This window comes from Pipistrellus hanaki, assembly GCF_964339955.1.
Source record: "Pipistrellus hanaki genome assembly, chromosome: 16".
NCBI lineage: Eukaryota > Metazoa > Chordata > Mammalia > Chiroptera > Vespertilionidae > Pipistrellus > Pipistrellus hanaki.
Window position 1 is genome coordinate 33,724,799 of NC_140518.1, and position 25,974 is coordinate 33,750,772.

The 25,974-nt window shown below is 57.6% G+C and overlaps 1 protein-coding gene across 12 annotated transcripts in view; it reads left to right on the forward strand.

The window, feature by feature from the left end:
- Positions 1-25,974, forward strand: part of RAP1GAP2 (RAP1 GTPase activating protein 2) — a gene marked incomplete at its 5' end in the record, with an annotated part of 219,295 nt that overhangs the window by 18,853 nt on the left and 174,468 nt on the right. Inside the window, 2 exons of one of the 12 annotated variants that reach the window (XM_084862909.1) lie at positions 1,854-1,957; positions 20,417-20,452. In XM_084862909.1, the coding sequence (XP_084719035.1) occupies positions 20,430-20,452 (23 nt within the window). Of the gene's footprint in view, positions 1-1,853; positions 1,958-2,298; positions 2,473-16,232; positions 16,342-19,892; positions 19,980-20,416; positions 20,453-25,974 lie in introns of those variants that run through there. The other 11 variants (XM_084862913.1, XM_084862922.1, XM_084862921.1 and 8 more) reach the window with 11 other exon arrangements.

Here is a 25,974-nt window from a genome sequence, read left to right on the forward strand (position 1 = left end):
TGTGTGTGTGTGTGTGTGTGTGTGTGTGTGAGGGAATCAGAGCTGTCTGGGGAGTTCCAATAGACTAGAAGCTTGGGAATGGCCCTGTGTTTTAGGTTTTAGTGGAACTGCAAGAGCTCAGGGCAGAGCCCAGAACGGGGGAGGGCAGGACCCGGATTTGGAGTCTCAGACTTTCAGAGGAATGTCCCTGTGTCTGTTCACTTATTTATTTAATATAGTTTTTATTGATTTAAAAAATATTTTATTGATATTTTACAGACAGGAAGGGAGAGAGATAGAGAGCTAGAAACGTCGATAAGAGAGAAACATCGACCAGCTGCCTCTTGCACACCCCCTACTGGGGATGTGCCCGCAACCAAGGTACATGCCCTTGACCAGAATCGAAACCGGGGACCTTTCAGTCCGCAGACCGACACTCTACCACTGAGCCAAACCGGTTTCGGCGTTTTTATTGATTTTTTTACAGAGAGGAAGGGAGAGGGATAGAGAGTTAGAAACAATGATAAGACAGAAACATCGATCAGCTGCCTCTTGCACACCCCCCATTGGGGATGTGCCTGCAACCAAGGTACATGCCCTTGACTGGAATCGAACCTGGGACCCTTCAGTCCCAGGCCGACGCTCTATCCACTGAGCCAAACCAGTTTCGGCTGTTCATTTATTTGATGGACAGGGATGGAGCACCGGTCCTCTGCCAACGCCGTGCCAGATGTTACCCTTGCACGGCTGAGCAGACTGCCTTCCGGGTGATGGGCCAGGCTGCCGAAGGGACTCAGACCACGGGCTGGCCACCCGGTCTCCCTCCCATCCTGCTGTGGGCCAGGCCCTGGGGTTACAGAGTCTTGTCTCCGGGCAGACAAGGGCCCTGCTCCAGGGGCACACATTCTCGTAGGGGAGACAGACTGCAGACACACAGACAAGAAAATGTCAGAGTGAACTTTCCAGAGTGCTGAAGAGACTAACACGGGGCGTTGAGGTGAGGAGGGCCGTGGTGTGAGGGGCTTTGGGAGAAGTGGATGTTCTCTCTGACAAGGTGACATTGGGGCTGAGCCCTGGAGGACACAGTGTGGGAAAGGTGTTGGTGAGGGGTGTGGAATGGATGGGCCTGGGGTGGGCTCAGGAGATGGGGTGGAAGGGTATTCCTGCAGGCGGAACAGCTAGTGCAAGGCCCTAAGTATGTTCTAGAAGCAGAAAGCCACTGTGGCCAGAGCAGCGCGAGGCCATGGCCAACAGACAGGAGCAAGGCCAAGTTGTGGGCCAGGAAAGAAAAGGGTTTCTAGCTGCCCCAGGGCACCCAGGTCGCCCCCTTAGGGAGTGAGCCTCCCATGCCCCAGGTGTGCAGCCACATTCAGAGGCCGCCCTCGGTGGAGGCTGCTGAGGAAGGGAGTGGGCAGGCCAAAGGCTTCCTAGAAGGTTCTTCACTCCTTCCCCCTTCAGGCTCAGAGCGCCCTTGGCCTGGCAGAGGCTGAGGCCGGTGTGGAGTGAGTTCGAGTTCCGGGCTGCCAGGCCTGGGGAGGGGCAGTTTCAGGGGTCCTGAAGCCCCCCAGTTCCAAGTGCAGGTAGCACTGCACCCCTCGGGTCCCTCCGCTCTCAGAGCTGGAGAGTGTCTTCAGGAGACCAGGAACCCAGGAGCTTCCTGCACCCCGCTTCCCCGCAGTCCCGGGGGTCCCATCCTCCAGGAACCTCCGTGGGCAGGTGGGCTGCTCCCTCCTTTCTCCCCAGGGTGGCCCGGGATGCGCCCGCCCCGCCCTGTGCCTTTGTTCCGGGGAAGCGGCTTCGGGCAATCCCTGCTGAGGTCGCGGGCTCAGGCCCCGCGGCGCTCCCCCTCCCACAGGCTCCCCGATCCCCCTCCCACCCGCTCCCCGCTCCCCCTCCTCGCTCCGGGCTCCCCGCTCCCCCTCCCCGCTCCCCCTCCGCCGAGGCGCCGGCCTCCCACTCCCTCCCGGCAGCTGCCTGGGTGAGCACCGTGGGCACCGGGGCCACTGGGCGGTGTCGCGGTGCGGGAGAGCGGGGTGGGTGCGATCGCGGCGCGCGGGTGGAGGGGTGGGGGGGCCCCAGCCTCTGTCCGGCCAGGTGAGCGCGGCTGCGGGCGGCGCGCCGGGTGCGTCCTGAGCCGAGCCGCCGGGTGTGCGCTGTGCGGTGTGCGGTGCGCGCCGCGGTGACGGTGCACGCGCGGGGCGGGCGGCGGGAGCAGCCGCCGCCGGGGGAAGAAGGAGGGGGGAGGAGGAATATGGGAAGAGAAGGGAGGGGGGAGGAGGGGGCCAGTCCGGATGGAGACGGCGGGCGGGCGCACGGGCGGGCGGAGCAGCGCGGGGCGGAGGCAGCCGCCGGCCTGGCTGTTGACACTCGGTCCGCGCAGCGGAGGGAGCCGGGGCCGGCAGGCGAGGGGCGGGGTGCGCAGCCCCCCGGGCGGCTCGGAGCAGGAGGACGTGAGTCCCGGGTGAGACCGGACGCGGGGCCGGGGCGCGCGTTGTGAGTGTGGATGGATGCGCGTGTTTGCCAAGAGCCGTCCGGCCCGTGCGGGGTGTGCGCCCGCGCTGCTGGCGGTCCGGGCGGCGGGGCGTCTGTCTGGGCGGCGGGGAGTCTGTCTGGGCTGCGGGAGTCTGTCTGTCCTCGGAAGCCCCGCGGGCGGGGCGCTGCGCACACACGCCGGGCACAGGGGTGTGTGTGCGGGGAGACGTGGCTCAGCCCGGCGGAGTCTCTGCCGGGGAAGCGGATGGAGGGGGTCCGAGGTGGGTGTTTACAGGTGGCGGGAGGAGGAAAAAGCCAGGAACCTCAGGAGGACCCTGTGGCTGCGCTGGGTTGGTTTGTCCCCCCTGCACCTTCCCCCACCTCTGCCCCGCACCTCGCCCAGAGGTCATTAACACCACCCCATCCTCACTCCAGCCACAGGGAGCGGAGCTGGGATGGTGAGGGGCTGGCTGCCAGGCCTCCATGGACCTTTGGGGCAGAGCCAGCCTCCAGCCTGCTGCTCACCCCGGGAGGCCTGGGTGTGTGTGTGTGTGTGTGTGTGTGTGGAGCCAGCCCCCAGAGGGGGGTCCGGGGCAGGTGTGTGTCCCGGGGACCTCAGGACCGTGTAGAATTCCACTTGTCTGTGCCGCCACCAGACGCCGAGTGTCTGGAGCTGGTTGCTGGTGGAGGGGGCACCGTCCTCACTCCTGTTTCCCTGTAGTAGCTCCCTCTGCACCCTTAACACACTGAAGGGCATTCACATGCAAGTGGGGTTTGGCCTGGGAATGCCGGGATCCGCCTCTGAGCGGCCCCCACCAGAGCGGCCTCCAGGGGGATAATAGGGCTGTCCTGGGCCCGGCGCCAGGACTCTGGCTCTTTTCATGCATCGTAACCCCCCCGGGCTGCTCCTGGATCCCCACGGCCTCAGTTTCCCATGGAGAGGGGAGAAGGCTCGCTGGCTGGAGGGGCTGAGGAGTAAACAGAAAGCTCACCCAGCTGCGGGGGTTGTTGGTCCCCTGCAGTTCTCTCCCCAGGAAAGGCCCATGTTGGCACCGCGGGCAGGAGCTCGGAGAGACTCTGCCCTCTCCTCCAAGCAGGGGTGTTGGTCCTGAGTCCAGGGGTGGGGCAGGGTGGGTGTCCGCTAGATCTGGCCCCGGAGGCTTCCAAAAGCTCCCTCGGGCGCCCCCTCCCTTTCCACATGTTGAGAAGTGGGGAAGGATGGTGGGCAGTGGGACGGGGACTGGAGCCCAAGAGCCACAGGGGTTTCCGAGCAGAGGCAGGTGCTCAGCTTGGGCAGGGCCGGGACACGAGCAGCTGGGACTGCCGCTCAGCCGGGGGTGCTGGAGCAGTTTGGTGGGAGGTGCCCCCGGTCCCACAGGAGATGACCCTTGTGCTGTGGGCACTGCCACGCCTCCCCCACCCTCTTCTCTTTGACCCCGTGGAATCCAGTGTGGCGGAACCACAAGTGATTCAAGTGACTCGGACCTTGAGGGGAAGGGAGCCTGGCATGGGTGGTGGTGGCCGCGGCAGGCAGTGGTCACACATACAGGCTCTGTTGTCACTCCGACGTGGGTTTAAATCCCATCCCCCCATCCCCCCTCGCTCGCTGCGTCTCACCTGTGGTGTTTCCAGGAAGCAGAACCTGAGCAGAACCCTTGGGCAGTGGTCCCAGGGAGGAAGGGGGGGAGCAGGGGGTATGAGGAGGGAAGGGGGAGGCAGGGCTAGGATGCATCCTTTTTGTCACCACCCCCTCCCTCTCTGGCCTGAGCCGGTCTCCTGGGAGTCCGTGGAATGAGTTCCCACCGCCTTGTCGGAGACGAAAACATGGGAGTGTCCGTCCATTAGCTCTGACCCCCGATGGACAAGGCGCCTTCAGGGACGTGAGCTCCCCTGAGGTGCACATGTGTGAGCCCCGGGCGGGTTCCTGAGGGCGGCCCACGCTGGAGCCGCACAGAAGGCTTGTGTGGCCCCGGATGGAGCTTAGCCTCTCAGCCCACAGGGGACCAGCTGGCCGTGGCCCCAGTGGCCGGAGTGAGAGAGGGGCGGAGAGGGTTTGGAGTGGGGCCCTCAGGGGTCCCCCACCCTGCATGACCTGGGGCAAGGGGCTCCCTTCTCTGAGCCTCTGTGTCCTCATCTGGGGTCTGTGAGCGAAAGGAAGATGTTTGTTACATTTTTGAACACGGTAATGGGTTCGCAGCTAGGGTTCCAGGAAGGGTTCCATTTCTGTCTCTTTGGGAAGACGGCGCTTTGCGGTGGCTCAGAGATTCATTTGCTCAGGTGGAGGAGGCGGCTGGTAAGGTGACTGCCCATGACCTTCCTCCCGGTTGTAGAACCTGGGGCTCCAGGCCGGGATACCTACCTGGTCAGTACCTTTTGGAGCTGAGGCTCCGGCTTCCAGACCCCCTGGAAGGTTCTGACTCACAGTCTGAATGGGAGGCAGCAGTGCCCTGCCCCCGGGGGGCCCCTCAGACGTGCCTCTCCCTGGAGTCTGTCCCAGGAGGACATGGAGCCCTGCAGTGGGCAGAGGGGATGAGCAGGCAGCTCAAGAGCAGGTGCCTGAAGGAGGAGTGGAGGGAGGGCAGATGCTGGCGTTTGAAGCTGGCAGATGGTCGTGGGCACTGGTCTGGGCCCCGTCAGTGGGGAGGACAGGGCAGGGGGATGGGAGGGAGGGCGAGAGGAGACGGAAGGCAGGAAGGGAGGAAGGAAGAGTGGACTGGCAGAAAGTGGCCAAGAATGATGGAGGGAACAGGGCAGTGGGGTGAGGTGGGCAGCCCTGGTGCAGGGGGTTTGGGGGTGTCTGGGTGGTGGGGACAGGCTGGGCTGCAGGGGAGGGATGGGGTGGTGTGAGAGAGGGGAGGCCGTGGTTGAGGGTTCGTTAGGGAGTCCGGGGGCACAAGCCGGAGCAGGCTTTATATTCCGGGGACAGCACCTATCAGCCTCATACTCCTTTTCCCAGCGTGTCTACCTGTCCCTCCCAGGCCACCCCCTCCCCCCTGCGGCAGGAGAGGTTGTCTGCAAACACTTAGCTTCTGTTGTGAGCGGTGATTGGACAAGGCGTGGATGTGTCTCTGCCGAGGCCTGTTGCCATGGCACCATGGTGGCCCTTGTCTCCCTACCCTCTGCCATCTCTGAGCAACGTGCCAGCCCCTCGGGGAGAGGTCACGCAGCGGGGAATGTGTCCAGCTGCCTCTTGCTCGTGCTCGGGCAGCTCGGGCTGGCATCTAAAGGTCACTGCGCCCGTCCCTCGGCCCGGAGGCGAGGTCACACCCAGCCTGGGCTGAGGAGGGGCAGCCGCCACTGGCTCTGTTCACCGTCCTTTAAAGACTCCTCCGCCCTCCGTAATGTGGGGCTCATTTTGCTTGTCCTAAGTTTAGTAAAAAGCAAAGACAAAACAGTAATGCCAGCCTCTCCATCGTCTCCGCTTTCCAAGAGGGCTTCTTCGTGGAGCCCGGGGACTCTCTCTTCTTGCTTACACCTCCTTCACGCTTCTCTGGGAAGTTCTGCCTCAGGTCTGCCCTCAGCCTGCCACGCTGCACTTGTCTTTCGCCCTCAGTTTGCCACCCCCTCACCCCCATCCCCTGAAGGGACTTCCAACTACCATGTTTCCCCGAAAATAAGACATCCTCCAAAAATAAGACCTCCTTACAGGTTTCCTTCTGAGTGAAATATAAGGCATTCCCCCCCGAAAATAAGGCCCCCCCCCTAGGCTAAACATGAGAGATTTGGTCCACTGATTCTGAAAGAAATGGAGTCACAAGAAATTCACCAGGAAATTCAGGAATTGGATTGTTATGATGATGTTCCAGAAGATGATGACAGGATTGTCATTGAATAAATGAGTACATTCTTGATACTGTAGGATTCACAGTTTGTCTGGTTTGTGTTGACAACTACCGTACTACCGTACCGTACACAGGTAGTAAATTTCCTTTATTTTCATTTAACAATAAATGTGTACGGTATTCTTCTTCATGGAAAAATAAGACATCCCCTGAAAATAAGACGTAGCGCATCTTTGGGAGCAAAAATTAATATAAGACACTGTCTTATTTTCGGGGAAACAGGGTAGTCCCAAGGGGATTCCTCTCCACCTGCTCAAGACGGGAAGCGGTTGTAGGGGCCTCCCAAGGCAGATGGGGCGCCAAGGCAAGGCCTGTGCTCTGGAGGACCCGGCCTGAGCATTCTCTTTCCTCCCCTCCCTCTCCACCTCCCTCCCCCCACCCCTCCCCGGCTGGCTGGTGTCCCACCCCCTCCCCTCGTCCAGATCCAAGGCTGTCAGAATCCTTCCTGAATCACGCTGGGCCTGCCAGGTCCGGGTCAACAGATGGCGCCGGGCACGGGTGCGGGGGACCTGCTGGTTAGATGGCTGGTAGTGAGCAAGAGCGGAGGGGCGTGATGGCTGTCAGGAGCAGGGAGGCGTGCACGTCTGCGTGCGTGTGTCCCTGGAGGACGTGCTGCTGGGCCGCTGTGTCTGCACATGTGTGTGTGGCTGTGTGTGGGTCCCTGAGCACACCCCTGTGCCCACTGCACTGTTGGGTGCTCCGGGTTGTTCCTGTTCTTTGCTCTGGGTATGTGTGATGGGCACGCACCAGACGCTCTCCGGGGTACTCAAGGGCGTGCCTGGTCCATGGCGGGTGATACCTGACCCCAGCAGGCTCTCCTGGCTCTGGGAATCCCTGAGGCTTATTCCTGACCAGTTCTGCCCTCTCCCAGGCTTCCTGTCCCCCCCCCCCTCTTTCTCTCTCTCTCTCTCTCTCTCTCTCTCTCTCTCTCTCCCTGCACTCAGGAAGCTGCTTCTCCCGCAGTGGCTGTGTGGGTGCCCACGGCCATTGGGGTGGGACCTGGGGAGGGACAGGAACCAGGCCAGCCTCCAGCCCTATTTTTTGAGCTCTGAGCTAAGGGTGATGGGTGGGTAAGCCTGGGCTGAGGAGATGAGTCAGGGCCGGCTGCAGGGGTGGGTGGAAGCTGGGCTGTATGTCAGCCGCTCCAGGAAACGTGCACCCCCACCCACTCACAGAAGCTTGGAGGCCCCGCACCCCTCCGCTCTGTCCTGTGGCTGGCAGAGCGGTCGCTGAGGCTCTGGGCAGCCCACCGGGGGCCTGGGCCTCAGCATACTTCCTGCACCACAGTCACAGAAATGCCTTGAGCTCTTCCTGTGGCCGGCCCCGGACTGAATGCGCCACATGTGTGAGCTCATTGGCCCCTCAGAGCAATTCCATGAGGCGGGTTCTGGAAGCATCCCCATCCTGTGAGGAAGAGGAGGCTCAGAGAGGCTGGGTTACTTCTGTGAGGTCACACAGCTGGTAAGTGAGCCCGGGTCTGTTCCTGATGCTTGCTGCTGTTCTCGCAGCTTCACAACGTTGGACCCGCCTCATCCTGCAGTCTCCCTTTCAGAGAGGCCGTCCCAGGTCCTCCCCTCTAACAGGGCTCCCCACCCACCCGACCCCTTCGACTAAATCCCCCTACGGCTGACACCCGTGTAAGGTTAGACCCCTATTATCCTCCACCTCCCCACTCTTTGTATCCCTCAGGGCAGGGATTTATCCGTCCTGTTCACCTACATACCCTGTTTCCCCGAAAATAAGACAGTGTCTTATATTAATTTTCTCCCCCAAAATTAGGTCTTATTTTCAGGGGATGTCTTATCTTTCCATGTGCTAGGTCTTATTTTCAGAGATGTCTTATTTTCAGGGAAACACGGTAGTCACTGCCCCAGCGGGGAGCCTGGAACACAGGGCGATGCAGTAAATATTTGATGAAAGAATGAATGAATGGATACATGAAGATATGTCTGCCTCCAAGCCAAGCTCCAAATCCCTCCTCTTGCCCTAATTGGTTTGGCTCAGTGGATAGAGCATGGGCCTTCCAACTGAAGGGTCCCAGGTTTGATTCCTGTCAAGGGCATGTACCTTGGTTGCGGGCACATCCCCAGTAGGGGGTGTGCAAGAGGCAGCTGGTCGCTGTTTCTCTCATTGATATTTCTCTCTCTCCCTCTCCCTTCTTCTCTGGAAAATCAATGAAATATATTAAAAAAAAATAAAAATAAATCCCTCCTCTGCACTGTCCCTCCCCCAGCAGGGCCCCAGGCTCTGGAGCCCGCTCACTTGGATTTAAATCCTGGCTCTTTCTCTGTTCTCGTGGAAGCTGCATAACAAATCACCCAGAAGCGTGTGGCCTGAAGCGCTGGTGACATTTCTGTGGCTCAGGCACCTGCAGTTGGGGCAGCGCACAGCGGGGATGCTTGCCTCAACGTGGCCATCGTCATCTGGGGTGCCTCGCAGTCTGGGGGCTGGCGGCATCTGAAGGCTCAGACACTCTCACGTCTGGCATTTGGCGGGAGGCCTCCGTTCCCTGCTGCCTAGGGCTCTCCCCGTGCTCCCCGCAGCGTGGTGGCTGGGACGGGAGTGAGAATCCCGAGAAAGAGCGAGGCAGAAGCTGTTCTTACCCGCCTTTTCTCACGCAGCCTGAGAGGTGACGCGGCACCACCTCTGTCACAGCCACAGATCCACACGCATCCACGCCTGCCTCCATCATGGCCACAGACCCACACACACCCACGCCCGCCTCCGTCACGGCCACAGACCCACACACACCCACACCCGCCTCCGTCACGGCCACAGATCCACACACATCCACGCCCCTCCTCCGTCACAGTCACAGATCCATACGCATCCACGCCCCTCCTCCGTCACAGTCACAGACACACACATCCACGCCCGCCTCCGTCACAGTCACAGATCCACACGCATCCACGCCCCGCCTCCGTCACAGTCACAGACCCACACACACCCACGCCGGCCTCCGTCACAGTCACAGATCCACACACACCCACGCCCACCTCCGTCACGGTCACAGACCCACACACACCCACGCCTGCCTCCATCATGGCCACAGACCCACATACACCCACGCTCCTCCTCCGTCACGGTCACAGACCCACACACACCCACGCCCACCTCCGTCACGGCCACAGACCCACACACACCCACGCCCGCCTCTGTCACGGCCACAGATCCACACACACCCACGCCCCTCCTCCTTCACAGTCACAGACACACACATCCACGCCCCGCCTCCGTCACAGTCACAGACACACACACACCCACGCCCCTCCTCCTTCACAGTCACAGACACACACATCCACGCCCCGCCTCCATCACAGTCACAGATCCACACACACCCACGCCGGCCTTCGTCACAGTCACAGATCCACACGCATCCACGCCCCGCTTCCGTCACAGTCACAGACCCACACACACCCACGCCCACCTCCGTCACGGCCACAGATCCACACACGTCCACGCCCCGCCTCCGTCACAGTCACAGATCCACACATACCCACGCCCCGCCTCCGTCACAGTCACAGACACACACATCCATGCCCCGCCTCCATCACAGTCACAGATCCACACACACCCACGCCGGCCTTCGTCACAGTCACAGATCCACACGCATCCACGCCCCGCCTCCGTCACAGTCACAGATCCACACACACCCACGCCCCTCCTCCTTCACAGTCACAGACACACACATCCACGCCCCGCCTCCATCACAGTCACAGATCCACACACACCCACGCCGGCCTTCGTCACAGTCACAGATCCACACGCATCCATGCCCCGCCTCCGTCACAGTCACAGACCCACACACACCCACGCCCCGCCTCCGTCACAGTCACAGATCCACACACATCCACGCCCCGCCTCAGTCACAGTCACAGACCCACACACACCCACGCCCCTCCTCCGTCACAGTCACAGATCCACACACACCCAGACCCACCTCCGTCACAGTCACAGATCCACACGCATCCACGCTCCGCCTCTGTCACGGCCAAAGATCCACACACACCCACACCCCGCCTCGTAACGGGCTCGTAACGTGTCACCCGGGAGAAGAGCATGTGGGATGGGGGATATATGGTGCGATGGGGCGGCCATTTTTGGGAAATATAATTCGCCACAGCCACTCCCTAGGAGTGTGAGCTTGAGCGAATCACGTAGTCTCTCTGTGCCCCAATGTTCCCACCTGGGAAATGGGGACACCATCAATATGTACCTCACGGGTTATTCCTGTAGTAGTGACTCCACTCCGTCCGTGGGTCACCCTTGCCACAGGTGAGGTATTAACCGAGATTGTCACCAAACGCCGGGATCCAGCCTCCATTCGGGGCACTTCATTGTGCAGAGCCCTTTTGAGGGTGGGGGCAGTGACGGGGAGAGAAGGGGAGACCTTGAGTGGAAAAGGCCTTTCCCGTCTCAGTTCACTATGCCATTCCGAGTCAGCTCTTCTACGGGGCAGGGGTTGGTGGAGAGGCCAGGATGCTGGGGCTCCAGCAGGACTCCTCTGGGCCTGGGGGCGGGGCAGACTCTGCGAGGACCCCCGTCTTTCTCTGAGCTGCAGGCCTTTAACATTTTTTAAAATTTATTATTATTTTAAAATAGATTTTTATTGATTTCAGAGAGGAAGGGAGAGGGAGAGACGGAAACATCAATGATGAGAGAGAATCATTAATCGGCTGCCTCCTGCATGCCCCCCACTGGGGATCGAGCCCGTAATCTGGGCATGTGCCCTGACTGGGAGTCGAACTGTGACCTCCTGGTTCATAGGTGGACGCTCAACCACTGAGCCACACCGGCCGGGCTGAAGTGCAGGCCTTTTTTAAAAAGTGTCTGAGGGAGCCTTTCCTGTGTCAGCCTCTCCTCCCTCTGAGTCACTGCTCCTCTGCCAGAGGTGTGATCCCCCCAGCCCGGGCTGCCAGTGCTGGGGGAGGAATCTCAAGGTTAGTTCATTCCAGCCCAGGTTGGGGCTGGCTGCTCCTTAGCTGGGCGTTGGCAGGGTCGCCCTGGCCCAGCCTGGTGCCAGCTCACATCTAGCCCTGCCCTCACTGGGGCCTGCTCTGCAGTAAGCTTCCCTATGGGAGTGGCCATGTGGTTAAAAGCCGTGGCCTGGACTGAGTTTGCAACATCCCTTGACTGGGAATCAAACCTGAGACTCTTCAGGGCACTCTTCTCTCTCTCTCTTTCTCTCTCTAAGAAAACCGATGGACACTATATCCTTGGGTAAAGAAAAAAAAAAAAAAAAAAAAAGTCAGGGTTCTGGGTTTTAATTGTGTTGCCACCACCTACCAGCCCTGAGACCTGAGTGGGTTTCTTAATGTGCCTGAGCTCCATGCCCTCCCCAGGAAGGACAAAGTTATGGAGTAAATGAAATAAGAAGCATGGCATGCCTGGCTTATGGGAGATTCTCAACAGATGATCGCAGTTATTCTTCACAGATGGAACACCTGAAGCAGAGGGAGTGTAAGTGGTTTCCTCGCAACTACGTTGCAGACCCAGAGCTGCAACCCAGGTGTTCTGACCCAAGTGGTTGTTACTTATCTCTTGCAACACAGAGAATCCCCCCCACCCCGCAGTCCCTTTGGCTAGAGGGCGATGAGGCTGCCAACACCAGCCAGAAGACACCCCCTTTTCCTCCTTGCACTACACTGACCTGCCTGCAGAGGGCGCTGATGTCCACCTTCTGGTGGGGAAGGGGCTCTGCAATGCCAGGGAAGGGTTGGAGTGGCCCAGCCTGATGGAGGGAGAGTGAAGAGCTGGCTTCGGATCTCTTTTAGGAAGAATTCCCTTCAGCCAAAACCGGTTTGGCTCAGTGGATAGAGCATCTGCCTGCGGACTGAAGGGTCCCAGGTTTGATCCTGGTCAAGGGCATGTACCCTGGTTGCAGGCACATCCCCAGTAGGGGGTGTGCAGGAGGCAGCTGATGGATGTTTCTCTAGTTTTTTTTTTTTTTTTTTTTTTTTTTTTTTTTTTTAAATAACCTTTACTAGCTGATGGACAAAAGTGATACGTAATTATTATGTAAAATTAAAAAAAAATTACAGTACATAATTTTGTAGTTTCTTTAGTCCACAGCCACGCGTTGCTAGTAGTTGTCTTGGTGGGCTGGCATTGCTGGACAGACCAGAGTGAACTGTGCAGCCCTGGGTGAGAGGCCTGCTCTTGCAGTTTTTTCCGGAATTTGCACCATCGGGAATTCAGGCCGGCCCTCGAGACGGGAGCGTGGGAAGTGGCCGGCGTGCTGTCAGTCACAGGGCGGATGTTGGATGTCATTCATCTCAGGCCCAGGTGTGAGTCCCCACCCCCCGTGGGCTGGCTGGCTCTACGTGCCACGGTGCCCTGCTTTCCTGGTGACCAGAGTGCCGTCTGCCCTTGTCCTCGGTTCTCACCAGGTTTGTAAAGGAAGCAGCGGGAGGTCAGCTGGAGCCCCCGGAGTTCATGCCGTGACGGGCAAGACGATTCAGTGGCCGAGCTGTGAGGAGAGCCGAGCAGAGCCCCACCTGGTCAGCCCTGGTGCCAACTCACGCCGCCCGGAGTCGGGGCGGGTCTAGGCTGAATGATGTGCCCGCCTCTCTAGGGGCATCTGTTTCCTGAGCTTCCAGTAACTGCTTCAGCCCCGTGCCCGGGAAGGGAATCTGTCTCATCTTTCAGCCCCATGGGTGGCTGTGAGGGCAGAGCTGCCCACGGAGAGGAAGCCACACCACGTGTCCCTCCCCTCCTGCCCCAGAGGCTGGCAGACACAACGGAGGGGCCGCTGGCCGGGGCCCGGGCTGCCTCGTCCCCTCAGACCCCAGCCGGCTCTCTCGGCTCTGTGTTCAGAGAGCTGGGCGGGGGCCGGGGAGCTCTGGCTGGGACTTGCCCCTTCGGCTGGTACCTAGGAGCACCCACAGGCCTCCACCAGGGAGGCCAGGGCCTGGTGCCTGGGAGACTCAGAGTCGGCTGTGAGTAGTGGAAGGAGCAGCCTCGAGAGGGAAGGAGGCTCTGAGGAATGGAAGGAGCAGCCTCGGGAGGGAAGGAGCCTGTCTGGCCAGGGGTTGGGAGGACTTGCCTGCTTGGCCGCTGTTCTCTTCCAGCTGTTGAGCTGAGCTTTGCCTCCTCAGGGCCTCAGATCTCCGTCTGTGAATGGGCACTGCGCCCATGGGCACTGCATCTCTGTAGGCTGAAGAGTCAGCAGGGCAGCGTGACGGGCTGGCTGGCTCCCTGCAGCAGATCACCGTGTGGAACCCCGGTTGAGAACCTGGGCCCTGGAGTTAGACCCAGCTGTGCCACCATCATGCCGGGTCGATTTTGTCAGGGTCCTTACCCTCTCTGAGCCCCAGTGTCCCCGTTTGGTAAAATGGGGATGACCGTGGTACCGTCTCACAGGTGCTTGTGAGACTGAAATGAGCTAGGCCAGTGGTCGGCAAACTCAGTCAACAGAGCCAAATATCAACAGTACAACGATTGACATTTCTTTTGAGAGTCGAAACCTGACTTCTGCACATGGGCCTTGAAGTTTCAATCACACTGTACGTGCATGCCCGCACGTGGTATTTTGTGGAAGAGCCACTCTCAAGGGGCCAAAGAGCCGCATGTGGCTCGAGAGCCACAGTTTGCCAACCACTGAGCTGGGCTGTTAGGTGGGTGCTGGTCCCTAGTAAACCCACACACATCTCCACCCTGACCTCCCGCGTGCTGACTCAGCGAGGGCCGGGCGGAAGCTGGGCTATGCTTGAGGGGAACAGGAGCGCAGGGGCTGGCGCACAGAGCTTCTCTTTTCTCATGATTCACAATCTCTCCCAGAGAGCACTCGGGCCCCTCACTGGCCACCCCACTCAGAAGAGGGGTCAGGGCAGGGGTGACAGGAAGCTGAGGGAGGCAGGGGAATCATAACAGATAATAATTATAACGGCTCCCATAGCGGGGTGGGAGCCGCGTGTTAAGGTCCATTTGTAATCTTGTGGGGCTCGTGGCAGCCACCCTATATCATACAGGAGGAAACTGAGGCCTGCAGAAGTTACATAACCTGCTGGCGGGCATGGGCCTCCAAAACCTGAGTGCTGAGGAGAGGAGAGAGGGGGAGGCGCGAGGATAGCTCTTGCCTCCCTCCAGAACATACGGAAAACAGATTGAAATCCATCTGTGGCCAAAACCGGTTTGGCTCAGTGGATAGAGCGTCGGTCTGCGGACTGAAGGGTCCCAGGTTCGATTCCGGTCAAGGGCATGTACTTTGGTTGTGGGCACATCCCCAGTAGGGGCTGTGCTGGAGGCATCTGATTGATGTTTATCTCTCATCAATGTTTCTAACTCTCTATCCCTCTCCCTTCCTCTCTGTAAAAAAAAATCAATAAAATATATTTAAAAAAAAAGAAAAAGATAAAGAAATCCATCTGCGGCCCTCCCTCCTCCCTCTCCAGCCCCTCCCTCTGGGGAGCCAGGAGGGCACGGGCTCTCCTGGCCTCCCCACGGTCCCCAGATCTCAGTGGCCTCCAGGAGGTGCAAGGTGCTGTGCGGTCTGTGCTCTCCCTCCTGGGGGTTAGCAACCCCCAGTAAGAGCGGGGAGCACGCTAGGAGTGAGTCCTGGTGGGTCTGCTGAGGTCTCCTGCCCACTCCTGAGCCAGGCTCTGTGGCCAGGAGGGTGGATGTCCTGGGTGGCCAGGCCTGGCCAGGTGCTCCGCTGGGTGGGGGCAGTGCAGAGCTGCTGTGCTCAGAGAGAGGCCAGGCTGCTGCCCGTGCCCCCTGGAGGTGTCAAGAAAACAGAAATGTCCGTGCCATTTGTCCACCACCTGGGGTCGCCCTCTGGCACCACAGCAAGGATCTGACTCCCCAGGTAGCAGCGGGCCCCAAACAGGAAGCTGCGGGGGGAGTGGGCCAGGGAGAGAGGCCACTGGTGGCAGCCACAGCAGCGCTGTTTCCCTTTCTCTCTGCTTGGGGGCGGGGCAGGCGCCTGGCACCCCTCTGTGTCCCCCTACCCCGGTCCGGTCCAGTGTGTGTGCCACGCCGCTCTGCGGGCGGTTCAGTGAGGGCTGCTGTGTGCCCAGCACGCTCAGCGCCGGTGCGCGAGGAGGCGAGGGCCCGCCTTCCGTTCCAGCTGGAGAGAGCACTGCGCTCAGGTGCCCCCTCCCACCCTGCTGCGTGAAGTGTGGCACTGCTGGCTCCTGTCTGGACACGCGAGGGGGTCTGGGAAGTGCAGATCTGTGCCTGCGTATGGTACCCATGAATGTACGTTGCAGGCATGTGTGCAACTTGAGCGTGTGCCTGGGTTGCACATGTATGTGAGCATCACATGTGATGCATGCACGTGTATCTCCATCCATGTGTGATCCTGTGTCTGATGGGGAGTTATATGTATATAAGATGTATGTACATGTGTCCAGGTGTCTGTTAATGAATGTGCACATGAGTGTGCATGTCTAACGACAGGCGTGAGCACGCACGTACCTATATGTACCGGTGGATCATACGCACACATGCACACACGCATGTGTCCCATGTGCACAGGGATCATTACATATGTGAAGCTGGCTTTCCTGGTGTGCGCGAAGCCATGGTGGAGCAGGAAGGCAAAGGTCACATCTTGGACGGTGGGCGTGAGGGGCCCCAGTCTGCAGGGCTCCCCCAGGGTCCCAGCCAGGTCTTCCTCCCGGCCAGGCCCCGGGTAGGACTCCTCGGCCCTCCTCGGGGTTCTGGGAAGCCAGGGCTGCTTGGGGCTGAGCTGCCAGCTCGAGCTGTGGTGTAATCTGCCCGCCGAGCCCCTTCCGGAGCTGCGGGTTCCTCTGGGCGTGGGGAAGCTGCCCTCTTCAACCTCCCTTGCTTGTCTCAGTGCCTCCCAGAACCAGGACACACCTCCTGGCCCCGCGGCCTCACCCACAGGAAGTACAGGTTGTGGGGGCAGGCCGTGGGGGAGGTGTCACGCTGGGCGCCCCGCCCTGCGCTGGTGGCCCGTTGACCTGCTGCACCGAGGCACAGAGGCCCCTCGCCGACAGCCCCGGAACATCGCTTGGCCCCGGGGCCCCGCGGCCACCACCATGTTTGGCAGGAAGCGCAGTGTGTCCTTTGGGGGCTTCGGATGGTGGGTGACGGGTCGGGGGTGGTGGAAGGGATGGGGGTGACTAGCTGTGCCGTCTTGTTGAGCACTGTGGGTGCTTGTGGGTACAGGGACCTCAGGTTATGCCTGAACCCTGGGTGTGGGGGGCATTTTAGATGCCAGCGGATGGAGCTGGAGGGTCCTGGTGGTGGCATCAGACACTAAGTTTTCCTCACCGTCTGTTGGGTCTCATCTTCTAGGGAAGTTGGAAGGTTGGAGCTGGAGCCAGTATATGTGACTGGTGACTGGTTGTGTGTGTGTGAGTGTGTGTGTGTGTGTGTGTGTGTGTGATGTTCCCATTTATGTGTGTGGCTTGCACCTCTGATGATTGTGCATGTGTGTGTGAATGCCTGAGATTGTGCATGAAGTGTGCCTGTTGAGTGTGAGGTGTATGCCTGGCTGGGAGGGTGTGTCTGTGCGTGAGCCCACGTGCACGCCCTCTGATTCCGAGCAGGTGCCAGTCTGTGCCTGTGTGTGTGCTTGTCCGTGCATGTGTGTAACGTTCCTGTCTGTGTCTCCTTTGTGACTCGGTGGCAGAAGGAGCCTGTGGCCTGCTGACCGTGGGGCTGCCTCCTCTCTGCAGGGGGCGAGCTATGAGAGGAGGGCGCAGGCCTGCATCTCCGGGTCCCTCCCCTCCGTCCCTCCGCCTGGACAGCCAGTCCTAGCTCTGTCCCAGCTGAGCAGCTGCGTCTGTGCTGGGCCTGTGGCCCGGTGCCCTGGGCCACCTCTTGCCTCTCAGTTACTGTCTGGGACAAGGAACAGGCTTTTTCCTCCGCGGGGGCCAGAACGGGGGGGAGATGGAGGTCAAAGGTTTGTCTGGTCAGCAGCTGGGGAGCGAGCGGGGGCTAGTGGTTTTCATTATCGGTTTCCTTTTAGCTTCTGGGCCTGGGGTGTTGGCACAGCCAGGGTCCCGCTCATGTAGGGAGGGTGGCCGGGTGTCCTGGTGTAGAAGCTGGCGGGCTAATGGGGGGCCCAAGAAGCGAGGGAGCCCGGGAAGGAGGCCTGGGCGCTGGGAACAGAAGGGCTCTGTTCCGCGGGCCGGTTCCTTGATCCCATATGCATGCAGCTCTCATTTCCCCTTTCTCCTCTCCGAGAGCCCTTCGCCTCCCATCCTGCGGCAGGAAGGCCTGCGGGTGCTCTGTGCTTGGCAGATGAGGGCAGAGGAGACGGAGTGGCCCCGTGTGGCCTGGTGCCTGCTCAAGGCCCCTCCTGACGCTCACACCAAGGGCTCCTCTGCTGAGGCTGCGTGCTCAGATCCCTCGTCTGCTTCCTGGTCGGGGACAGTGTGCGAGGCTGGGCTGGACCCTGGCGGTGACACGGTGTCCCCTGAGGCCCACCCTTCTGTGGGGGCGTGGAGCAGAGAGAGGGACTGTGCTCGGCACCGCGTAAACGCTCAGGAGACGCTTACGGAATGGCTACTTTGTGCTGTTGAGCTTGAGAGAATGGCTGGGCTTCCTGGTAGGCTTGGAGGTCTGGGGATGGCTGTCAGCCGGGAGGGGAAATCCATTGGTTGGGGGCTAGTTTACAGCTCCATGGAGCCTGGTCTACCGCAGGCAGTGAGCGGAATCTCGGGGGTGGTCACTTTATTTATTTATTAATATATTTTATTGATTTTGTACAGAGAGGAAGGGAGAGAGATAGAGAGCTAGAAACATCGATGAGAGAGAGTCATCGATCAGCTGCCTCTTGCACACCCCCCACTGGGGATATGCCCGCAACCAAGGTACATGCCCTTGACCGGAATCGAACCCGGGACCTTTCCGTCCCCAAGCCGATGCTCTATCCACTGAGCCAAACCGGTCTCGGCGGGGGTGTTCACTTTAAAAGCCCCTTTGGCCCTAACTGGTTTGGCTCAGTGGATAGAGCCTGTGGCCTGAAGGGTACCAGGTTCGATTCTGGTCAAGGGCATGTACCTTGGTTGCGGGCACATCCCCAGTAGGGAGTGTGCAGGAGGCAGCTGATCGATGTTTCTCTCTCATCCATGCTTCTAACTCTCTATCCCTCTCCCTTCCTCTCTGTAAAAAAAAAAAAAAAAATCAATAATAAAAAAAGCCCTTTGAATGCCAGAGGTAGGCCAGGCGGTGGGAGTGAATGGGATGAGGAGAAGGTCCCGGGGGAACCTGGGGACTTTGGCTTCCGGGAAGGGAAAGGTCCAGTGTCACAGCCACTGCCCTGTCTGCTGTCTCAGCCCTGCCAAGGCCGTAGGCCCCGCCCTCCGGGGCCCGCCCCAGCGTGGGAACCTTGTGTGGGTCAGGCTGCTGGGAGGTGTGGATGTGGGCAGGACGGGGTGCTGCGGCCCAGAGTGCGGGCGGGTGGTTGGGCTGAGCGGGTGCAGGTTTAGTGCTGACTCCACCCTGACTCGGGGAGGAACTCAGAGGGGACACTTCCCTCCTCTGGGTCTCAGTTTCTCCATGTGTAAGTGGGCTTTCTGCCTTGCTCGCAGCACAGGTTGTTGGAAGAATTAAGAGAGACTCCCTGAGAAATTGTAAAATGTAAGAGCTTATCGTTTGGGGTTACAGTTGGGCTGCTCTGGGTTACAAATATGACTGCAGAATTTGGGGATCTGACTCCTCCGGGGTCCAACCTACCTTCCAATGGCGGGTTGAATGGGAGAGGAGGAGGGCCGGCGTCCCAGAGGGGGCTGGGGGCCAATGAGACCCGGGGGACCCGTTGTGAAAAATACATTTTATTGATTTTTTACAGAGAGGAAGGGAGAGGGATAGAGAGCTAGAAACATCGATGATGAGAGAAACATCGACCAGCTGCCTCCTGCACACCCCCTACTGGGGATGTGCTCGCAACCAAGGTACATGCCCTTGACTGGAATCAAACCTGGGACCCTTCAGTCCGCAGGCCAACGCTCTACCTACTGAGCCAAACCGGTTTCGGCCCTTAAAAACTTTTAGGAGCACCCCATGCCTTTCCCCTCTGCACTTCACCACATGGCCCTGAGACCACTCCCCTGGCCCCGCTGGCCCCAGCAGCCAAGTATGTGGGAAGAAGCTGTGGCAGTTCTGAGCTGGATGGATCGGGGTGGCTGAAAGAACTTTCCAGGGTTTCAAGCATCTTGGAGGTGTGGTGATTTTGGGGGCACTGATGGTGTTACTGATGCGGTGGTGACATTGATGGTGATGGTGATACCGATGGGGTGGTGACACTGATGGTGGTGACACTGATGGTGACACTGAGGGTTGATGGTGAGGGTGACATTGAGGGTGAGGGTGACATTGATGGTGATGTGACATTGATGATGACAATGGTGACAGTACTGGTTGTGACCCCTAACCAGGAGGAGACACCAGCCGTGGCAGTCTTGCCTACCTTTCTGTCTCCGGAGGGAGGAAGGGGCCTCTTTCCCCAGCCATAAGGGCTGGCATACGTAGGGGGTAAAAATAGAAGCTCAGCCGCGCTGCCTTGCCTTCCAGAGAGGCGCAGGCTGGGCGGAGGCGCTGGCTGCCAGGACAGTCTGCCGCAGACGTGATTGTCCCCGAGCTGAGCTCCTGGGCGTGACTGTCCCAGCTGCCCGCGCACCTGGGCCTGCTGGCGGCTCTGTCCCAGCTGTGGGGCCTGTCTCCTGGGCTGGACTGGCAGTGCCCAGAGCAGGAGGGGCCTTGGTGCTGGAGGTATGGGGAGGGGCCGGGGAGAGCGGCTTGCATCTTTTAAAGCAGAATCCTAGGAAGTATCGAGGTGCTGAATGTCCAGTTGCCAGTGACTGATGGATCTAGGATTCAGAGTCTTCTTGTGAAAAGGGGGCCATGAAGGGAGAGGCTGCCCAAAGTGCTTACCATCCCTGGTCTGGCTTCGGATACCTGGCTTCAGGCTGGGACATTGATTTTACCCTTCTGAGCCTGTTTCCTGACCTCTGAAAGGGCGAGAATAACTGTACCCACCTCCCAGGGTTCTGTGTGGCTCCAGAGCTCACTGCCCTGCCTCCCGGGGCTGGCCGAGAGCTCCCCTCCGGAGCAGCTGTCCCTGCAGCCTTTGTCGGGCCGGTGGTCTGGACCTAGGGGGGAGCCGTCAGCCCTGGCACTGACCGAAGCCCTTGCTTTTCTCTTGGCAGGATCGACAAGACCATGCTGGCAAGCCTGAAGGTCAAGTGAGTAGCCACTTCCTGTTACGTAGAGGTCAGAGGGCAGACCAGGGCTCTGCTGGGGCCCCCGTTTCCCCATACGTTGTGGGAACCATGGGTGGGGCTGTTGCGTTTGCCAGGTTCTCCTCCTCAGTCCGGGGGCTTCTGGCCTGGAGGAGGCTGGTCAGGCTCTTGCCCCTTGGGGCATCTGGGCAGCAGATGCTGGGAAGGAAGCGGTGGCTGGAAAGGAAGCGATGGTGGGACTGTGCTTAGCGCCGTGACTTTTAGCCTACAGCTTAGGGTGTAAGGAAGAGAAATGTATTTCCTACTTCCTTAGTTTTTATGGAAAGCCCTAGTCCCATAGGCTGTCTTTCTGGCATGCCCACCTACCTAAAACTGTGCTGTGTAATTCTAGGACAACATAGAACACCGCGGTGTGTGTGTGTGTGTGTGTGTGTGTGTGTGTGTGTGCAGTAGGTTATTGAGTCATCTGGTACCAGATGGTGCCATGCTGGTCGGCCTGGCCCCGGGGCTCTCCGAGGCTTCCAGCACCAGATTCTGGGACCGGGAATTATCTGCTCCGTTTACCATGCATGTCTGCTTGTCTGTCTGGGAAGCCCTGAGCAGACACACCTCTCCGCTCGACCCTCCCACTGCTCTTCCTCAACGCTGTTGTTCCTTTTCTCTCCATATTTCTGGCCAGTCTTGTCTGCATCCTGTTCCTCTTACCCCCTTGAGACTTAAACAGAAATCACTTCCATCTGCATCCCTCCTTTGGGCAATGAGTGCTGACCAGCCCCCTGCCCCCACGGAGTGAATTGAAAATGAGGAAAATTCTAGGAGGAAAAAACAGTACTAGTCACAAGCTCAAAATCCCATCGTGCTGCACGGGAATCAGCTCACCCGTGAAAATCCCCCCTTCGAGGCAGCTCCTTCTGTCTACAACTCCCTCATCTTCGCGGGAATGTTCCCCAGGCCAGCATTCCTCTGCCCCGCCATTCAGCTGTCAGCACTGCCTGTGTATCCCCTGGGTACAGGTCTCTGGGCAAAACACAGCTTAGGGTGTAAGGAAATGTATTTCCTCCCTAAGGGTTGGGATGTGATATGGTTAAAAAATGAGGCCTCCCACTCTGGTTTGCTTTTTCAGAAAGGAGAGGGTGGGCAGTCAGGGCAGGGATGCATGGCAAACTGTTCCTGCCCTCGGAGAGCTTTTAGTCTCTCTGTAGAGTTGACATCAGAAGTGCCGTGGGAGCAGTCCTGGAAGACTGGCAGGAGGAGGTGGCTTCTTTAAAAATATTTTTATTGATTTCAGAGAGGAAAGGAGAGGGAGAGACAGATAGAAACCTCAATGATGAGAGAGAATCACTGATAGGCTGCCTCCTGCACGCCCTACACTGGGGATCGAACCTGCAACCCAGGCATGTGTCCTGACCGGGAATTGAACCGTGACCTCCTGGTTCATAGGTTGACGCTCAACCACTGAGCCATGCTGGCTGGGCAAGGAGGCGTCTTCTACTAGGAAAGCAACTTTTATATATGTAATTTTTAAATATATATTTTATTGATTTTTCACAGAGAGGAAGAGAGAGGGATAGAGAGTTAGAAACATCGATGAGAGAAAATCATCAATCAGCTGCCTCTTGCACACCCCCTACCGGGGATGTGCCCGCAACCAAGGTACATGCCCTTGACAGGAATCGAACCCGGGACCTTTCAGTCCTCAGGCCGACGCTCTATCCACTGAGCCAAACGGGTCCCGTCTAGGAAAGCAACTTTTAAAGATGGGGCGGGACAATGGGCCGGCCAGTGCATGTACATGGGATGCACATAGTACAGCCCAGTGTTCAGGGCCAGTCACTCTCAGGCAAGGCACAGCTTCTCTGGACTTCAGTTTCTGTATCTTTTGTCCAAAGGGCACATCAATGTTTGGCCTTCCTAGAGCTTCTTCCCTGCCTATGAGCATGAAGTGGAAATACTAAGGGGTGTAGAGTGGTACCAGTCTATTTCATGATGTTGTCTTGTGACCTCTTGTTCAATTTCACAAGCACATATCGAGGGCATGTTTGCTTTAACTGGTGAAGATGATATATGTAACCTGGAAAGGAACTAGTTACAAGGCTCAGTGAAGGGCTGGGGTCAAGGGTCATCGCTGAGGTTGGGACCTCAGTGGGGTCTCTGGGTACTTGAGGGACAGTCTGAGGGCTTCAGCCCTGGAGAGGTGGTGTGGAGATGGTTGTCTGAGACAGTGTGTAGGACCATGTTCCTACTGTACCTGGTTATGATTCTTTTGATTGCAAGAAACAAAACCTAGTTTAATCTGGTTAAGCAAAAGATGGAAATTAAAAAAAAATTATTTTTATTGATTTCAGGGAGGAAGGGAGAGGGAGAGAGAGAGAGAAACATCAATGATGGTAGAGAATCATTGATTGGCTGCCCCCTGCATGCCCCCTACTGGATATTGAGCCTGTAACCCAGGCATGTGCCCTAGATTGGAATCAAACTGGGACCCTTCAGTCTGTAGGCCAACGCTCCATCCATTGAGCCAAACTGGCCAGGGCAAAGATGGAACTTATGGAAAAGATTTTAGTGTGCCTCAGGGAACCCAGGGGGAGGAGAGGGCGTCGAGGTTGGGAAGGGCTGAACTGGAACTGGAAACCCATCCTCATCAAATCCTAGCTGGCTTCTTTGCAGAAGTGGATAAACTGACCCTAAAATTTATCAGTGGAAATTCAAGGATAATTTTGAAAAAGCATAATATGTTTTTAAAATTTACTGAAAAACCATAGTAATCAAGACAGTTTGGTACTGGCACAAGAATAGGCATACAGATCAATAAAATTTCAAGTCCAGAAATAAACCCTCACATTTGTGGTCAGTTGATTTTCAATGAGTGTGCCATGACAATTCAATGGAGAAAAGCAGTTTTTCCACAAATGGTGTTGGGACAAGTGATAGCCCCATGCAATAGAATGAAGCGGAACCCTTCTCTGACACCATATACAAAAATGAACTCAGAATGGATAAAAAACCTAAATGTTAGAGCTAAAACGAAAAACTCTTAGCAGAAACATAGATAAAAATCGTTGTGACCTTAAATAAGCCATTGGTTTTTTTTTTTTTTTAAGATGTGACACCAAAAACACAAGCAACAATAATAATAACAGATCGATAAGTTGAATTTAATTAACATGAAGAACTTTTGTGTTATCAAGGACACCATTAAGAAAGTGAAAAGACAGCCGAAACCGGTTTGGCTCAGCGGTAGAGCGTCGGTCAGTGGACTGAAAGGTCCCGGGTTCGATTCCGGTCAAGGGCATGTACCTTGGTTGCGGGCACATCCCCGGTAGGGGGTGTGCAAGAGGCAACTGGTCGATGTTTCTCTCTCATCGACGTTTCTAGCTCTTTATCTCTCTCCCTTCCTCTCTGTAAAAAATCAATAAAATATATATTAAAAAAAAAAAAAGGAAAGTGAAAAGACAACCCACAGAATGGGTGAAAATATTTGCAAATCACGGACGGGGGCTTGCACCTAACATACATAAAGAACTCTTATAGCTCAGTCATTCAAAGCCAATCCAATTAAAACGCGGTCCAAGGACCTGAAGAGGCCTTTTCCCAAAGACAGTGAGCTCACCATCACCCGCCATCAGGGACATGCAAGTCAGAGCCACCGTGAGATGCTGCTTCACACCCACTCCAATGACTGTAATAAAAAAGACATAATAACACGTTGCTGGTGACAATATAAAATGGTGCAGCTGCTTTGGAGAAACAATAAGGTAGTTTCTCAAAAGGCCAAACATAGGATTATCTTCAGGCCAGCAACTCCACTTTTAAATAGAGATCCAAGAGAAGTGAAAATGTATGCTCATGCAGGAACTTGTACACAGTGTCCACAGCAGCATTATTACTGGTAGCCCAAAGTGAAAATAACCCAACTGTTCACCAGCAGAGGAATGGATAAACAACATACGGCACATCTATGCCATGGCATGTTATTTGGCCATCAGAAGGAATGAAGTCCTGATACATGCTTACAACATAGGTGCGATGACTGTCACCCAGGACTGGCTGCCGTGGGACTGGGTGAGCATGGGGTCGGCTCAGTGCAGCCGGTCTCCATTGCTGGGGCCGCAGTGTCATGCACAGCCCCAATGATGGAGAGACCTAGAACCTCTGCCTTGTAGAAATGACATCGCTGCATAGAGAGAAAGCTGGTGATGGAGCCGAGAGGGGACGGTCCTGCTACTTCTTCCTCAGCAGAGGGGTGGAGAGGCCCGGGAGGAGCCGTCTTTCCCGCAGCCTGGCGGGGCAGTATTTCAGCTGTCCTGCGGTTTGGCCAGAAGATGACACCACACAGTCACGCGTACTCTAGCTTTCGGATTCCACCAGCTCAGAATCCAGAATCCACTTAGAAACGAGGTGACCCCATGGGGCCGGAGCAGACCCCCCGGGGTCCCTGATGGCAGCTGCTGGAGCCATGGTCCACGCAGGACTGGGGAGCAGGGGTTGTTGTTGCTTCCAGAAAGCTCAGATCTCCTGCCGTGTCACAGCCCTTTACCCTGAGGGCTTCCTTTCCCGCCCTCTGAGAACGATGCACAGATGATCACCTCTGCGGACATCCACTCCTCCCGGGGCTTCTCCTGGTTTTCTCGGTGTTGTTAGCAAGGTCACTGCTCATGTTGGGGTTGGGGGGCATGAGAGCAGAACCAGTGTCCTGTCCTGCATCAAGTCTGTGTGTGCAGCTCTCCAGCCTTCTTTCCTTCTGGAAAGCCCATCCCTCCACAGTCTACCCCTCAGTCCCAGTTCAATGGCTTTTTTTTTTTTTCTTTTAAAATATTTTATTGATTTTTCACAGAGAGGAAGAGAGAGGGACAGATGAGAGAGAAACATTGACTCAGCTGCCTCCTGCACACCCCCTACTGGGGATGTGCCTGCAACCCATGTACATGCCCTTGACCGGAATCGAACTTGGGACCCCTCAGTCTGCAAGCCGACACTCTATCCACTGAACCAAACTGGTTTTGGCTAACAGTTGGTTGAGGGCCATAATCACCAGTCCATCTTCCACCAGCTCTTTGTTTACTGTGGATTACAAGGATCTTTGAGGTGCCACAGAGATGTTCTAGAACCTTCTGGGAGTGCTCCGCCTTAGTCAACTCCTCTCTTACACGCCTAGGACATGTGCTGAGACTTTGCTGGGGCTGTTCAGGAGGGCTTGGCTTTGGGGGTGGGTGGGAGGGGTGACAGGCTGAATCAGCCCAGCTCACATTTACCTGGCGCCCACACTCCACACCCAGCGGCAGGTCCCAGGATGGTGGGAAGCAAAGATGAAAAAGACACAGTCTCTGCTATGAACCCTACATCCCCATGTCGGCAGGGAGACAGACAGGCAGGCAGACGATCCCGATGGGATGTGACAGGTGCTCACAGAGATGTTCTCAGAGAGGATGGAACCTTGGGGTGCCCGGCGGTCTCCAAGGGAGAGGGCCGTCAAGCCAGACAGGAGAGGCCTCCCCAGCTGCTATGCGCCCGGGCGGCGGGGCAGG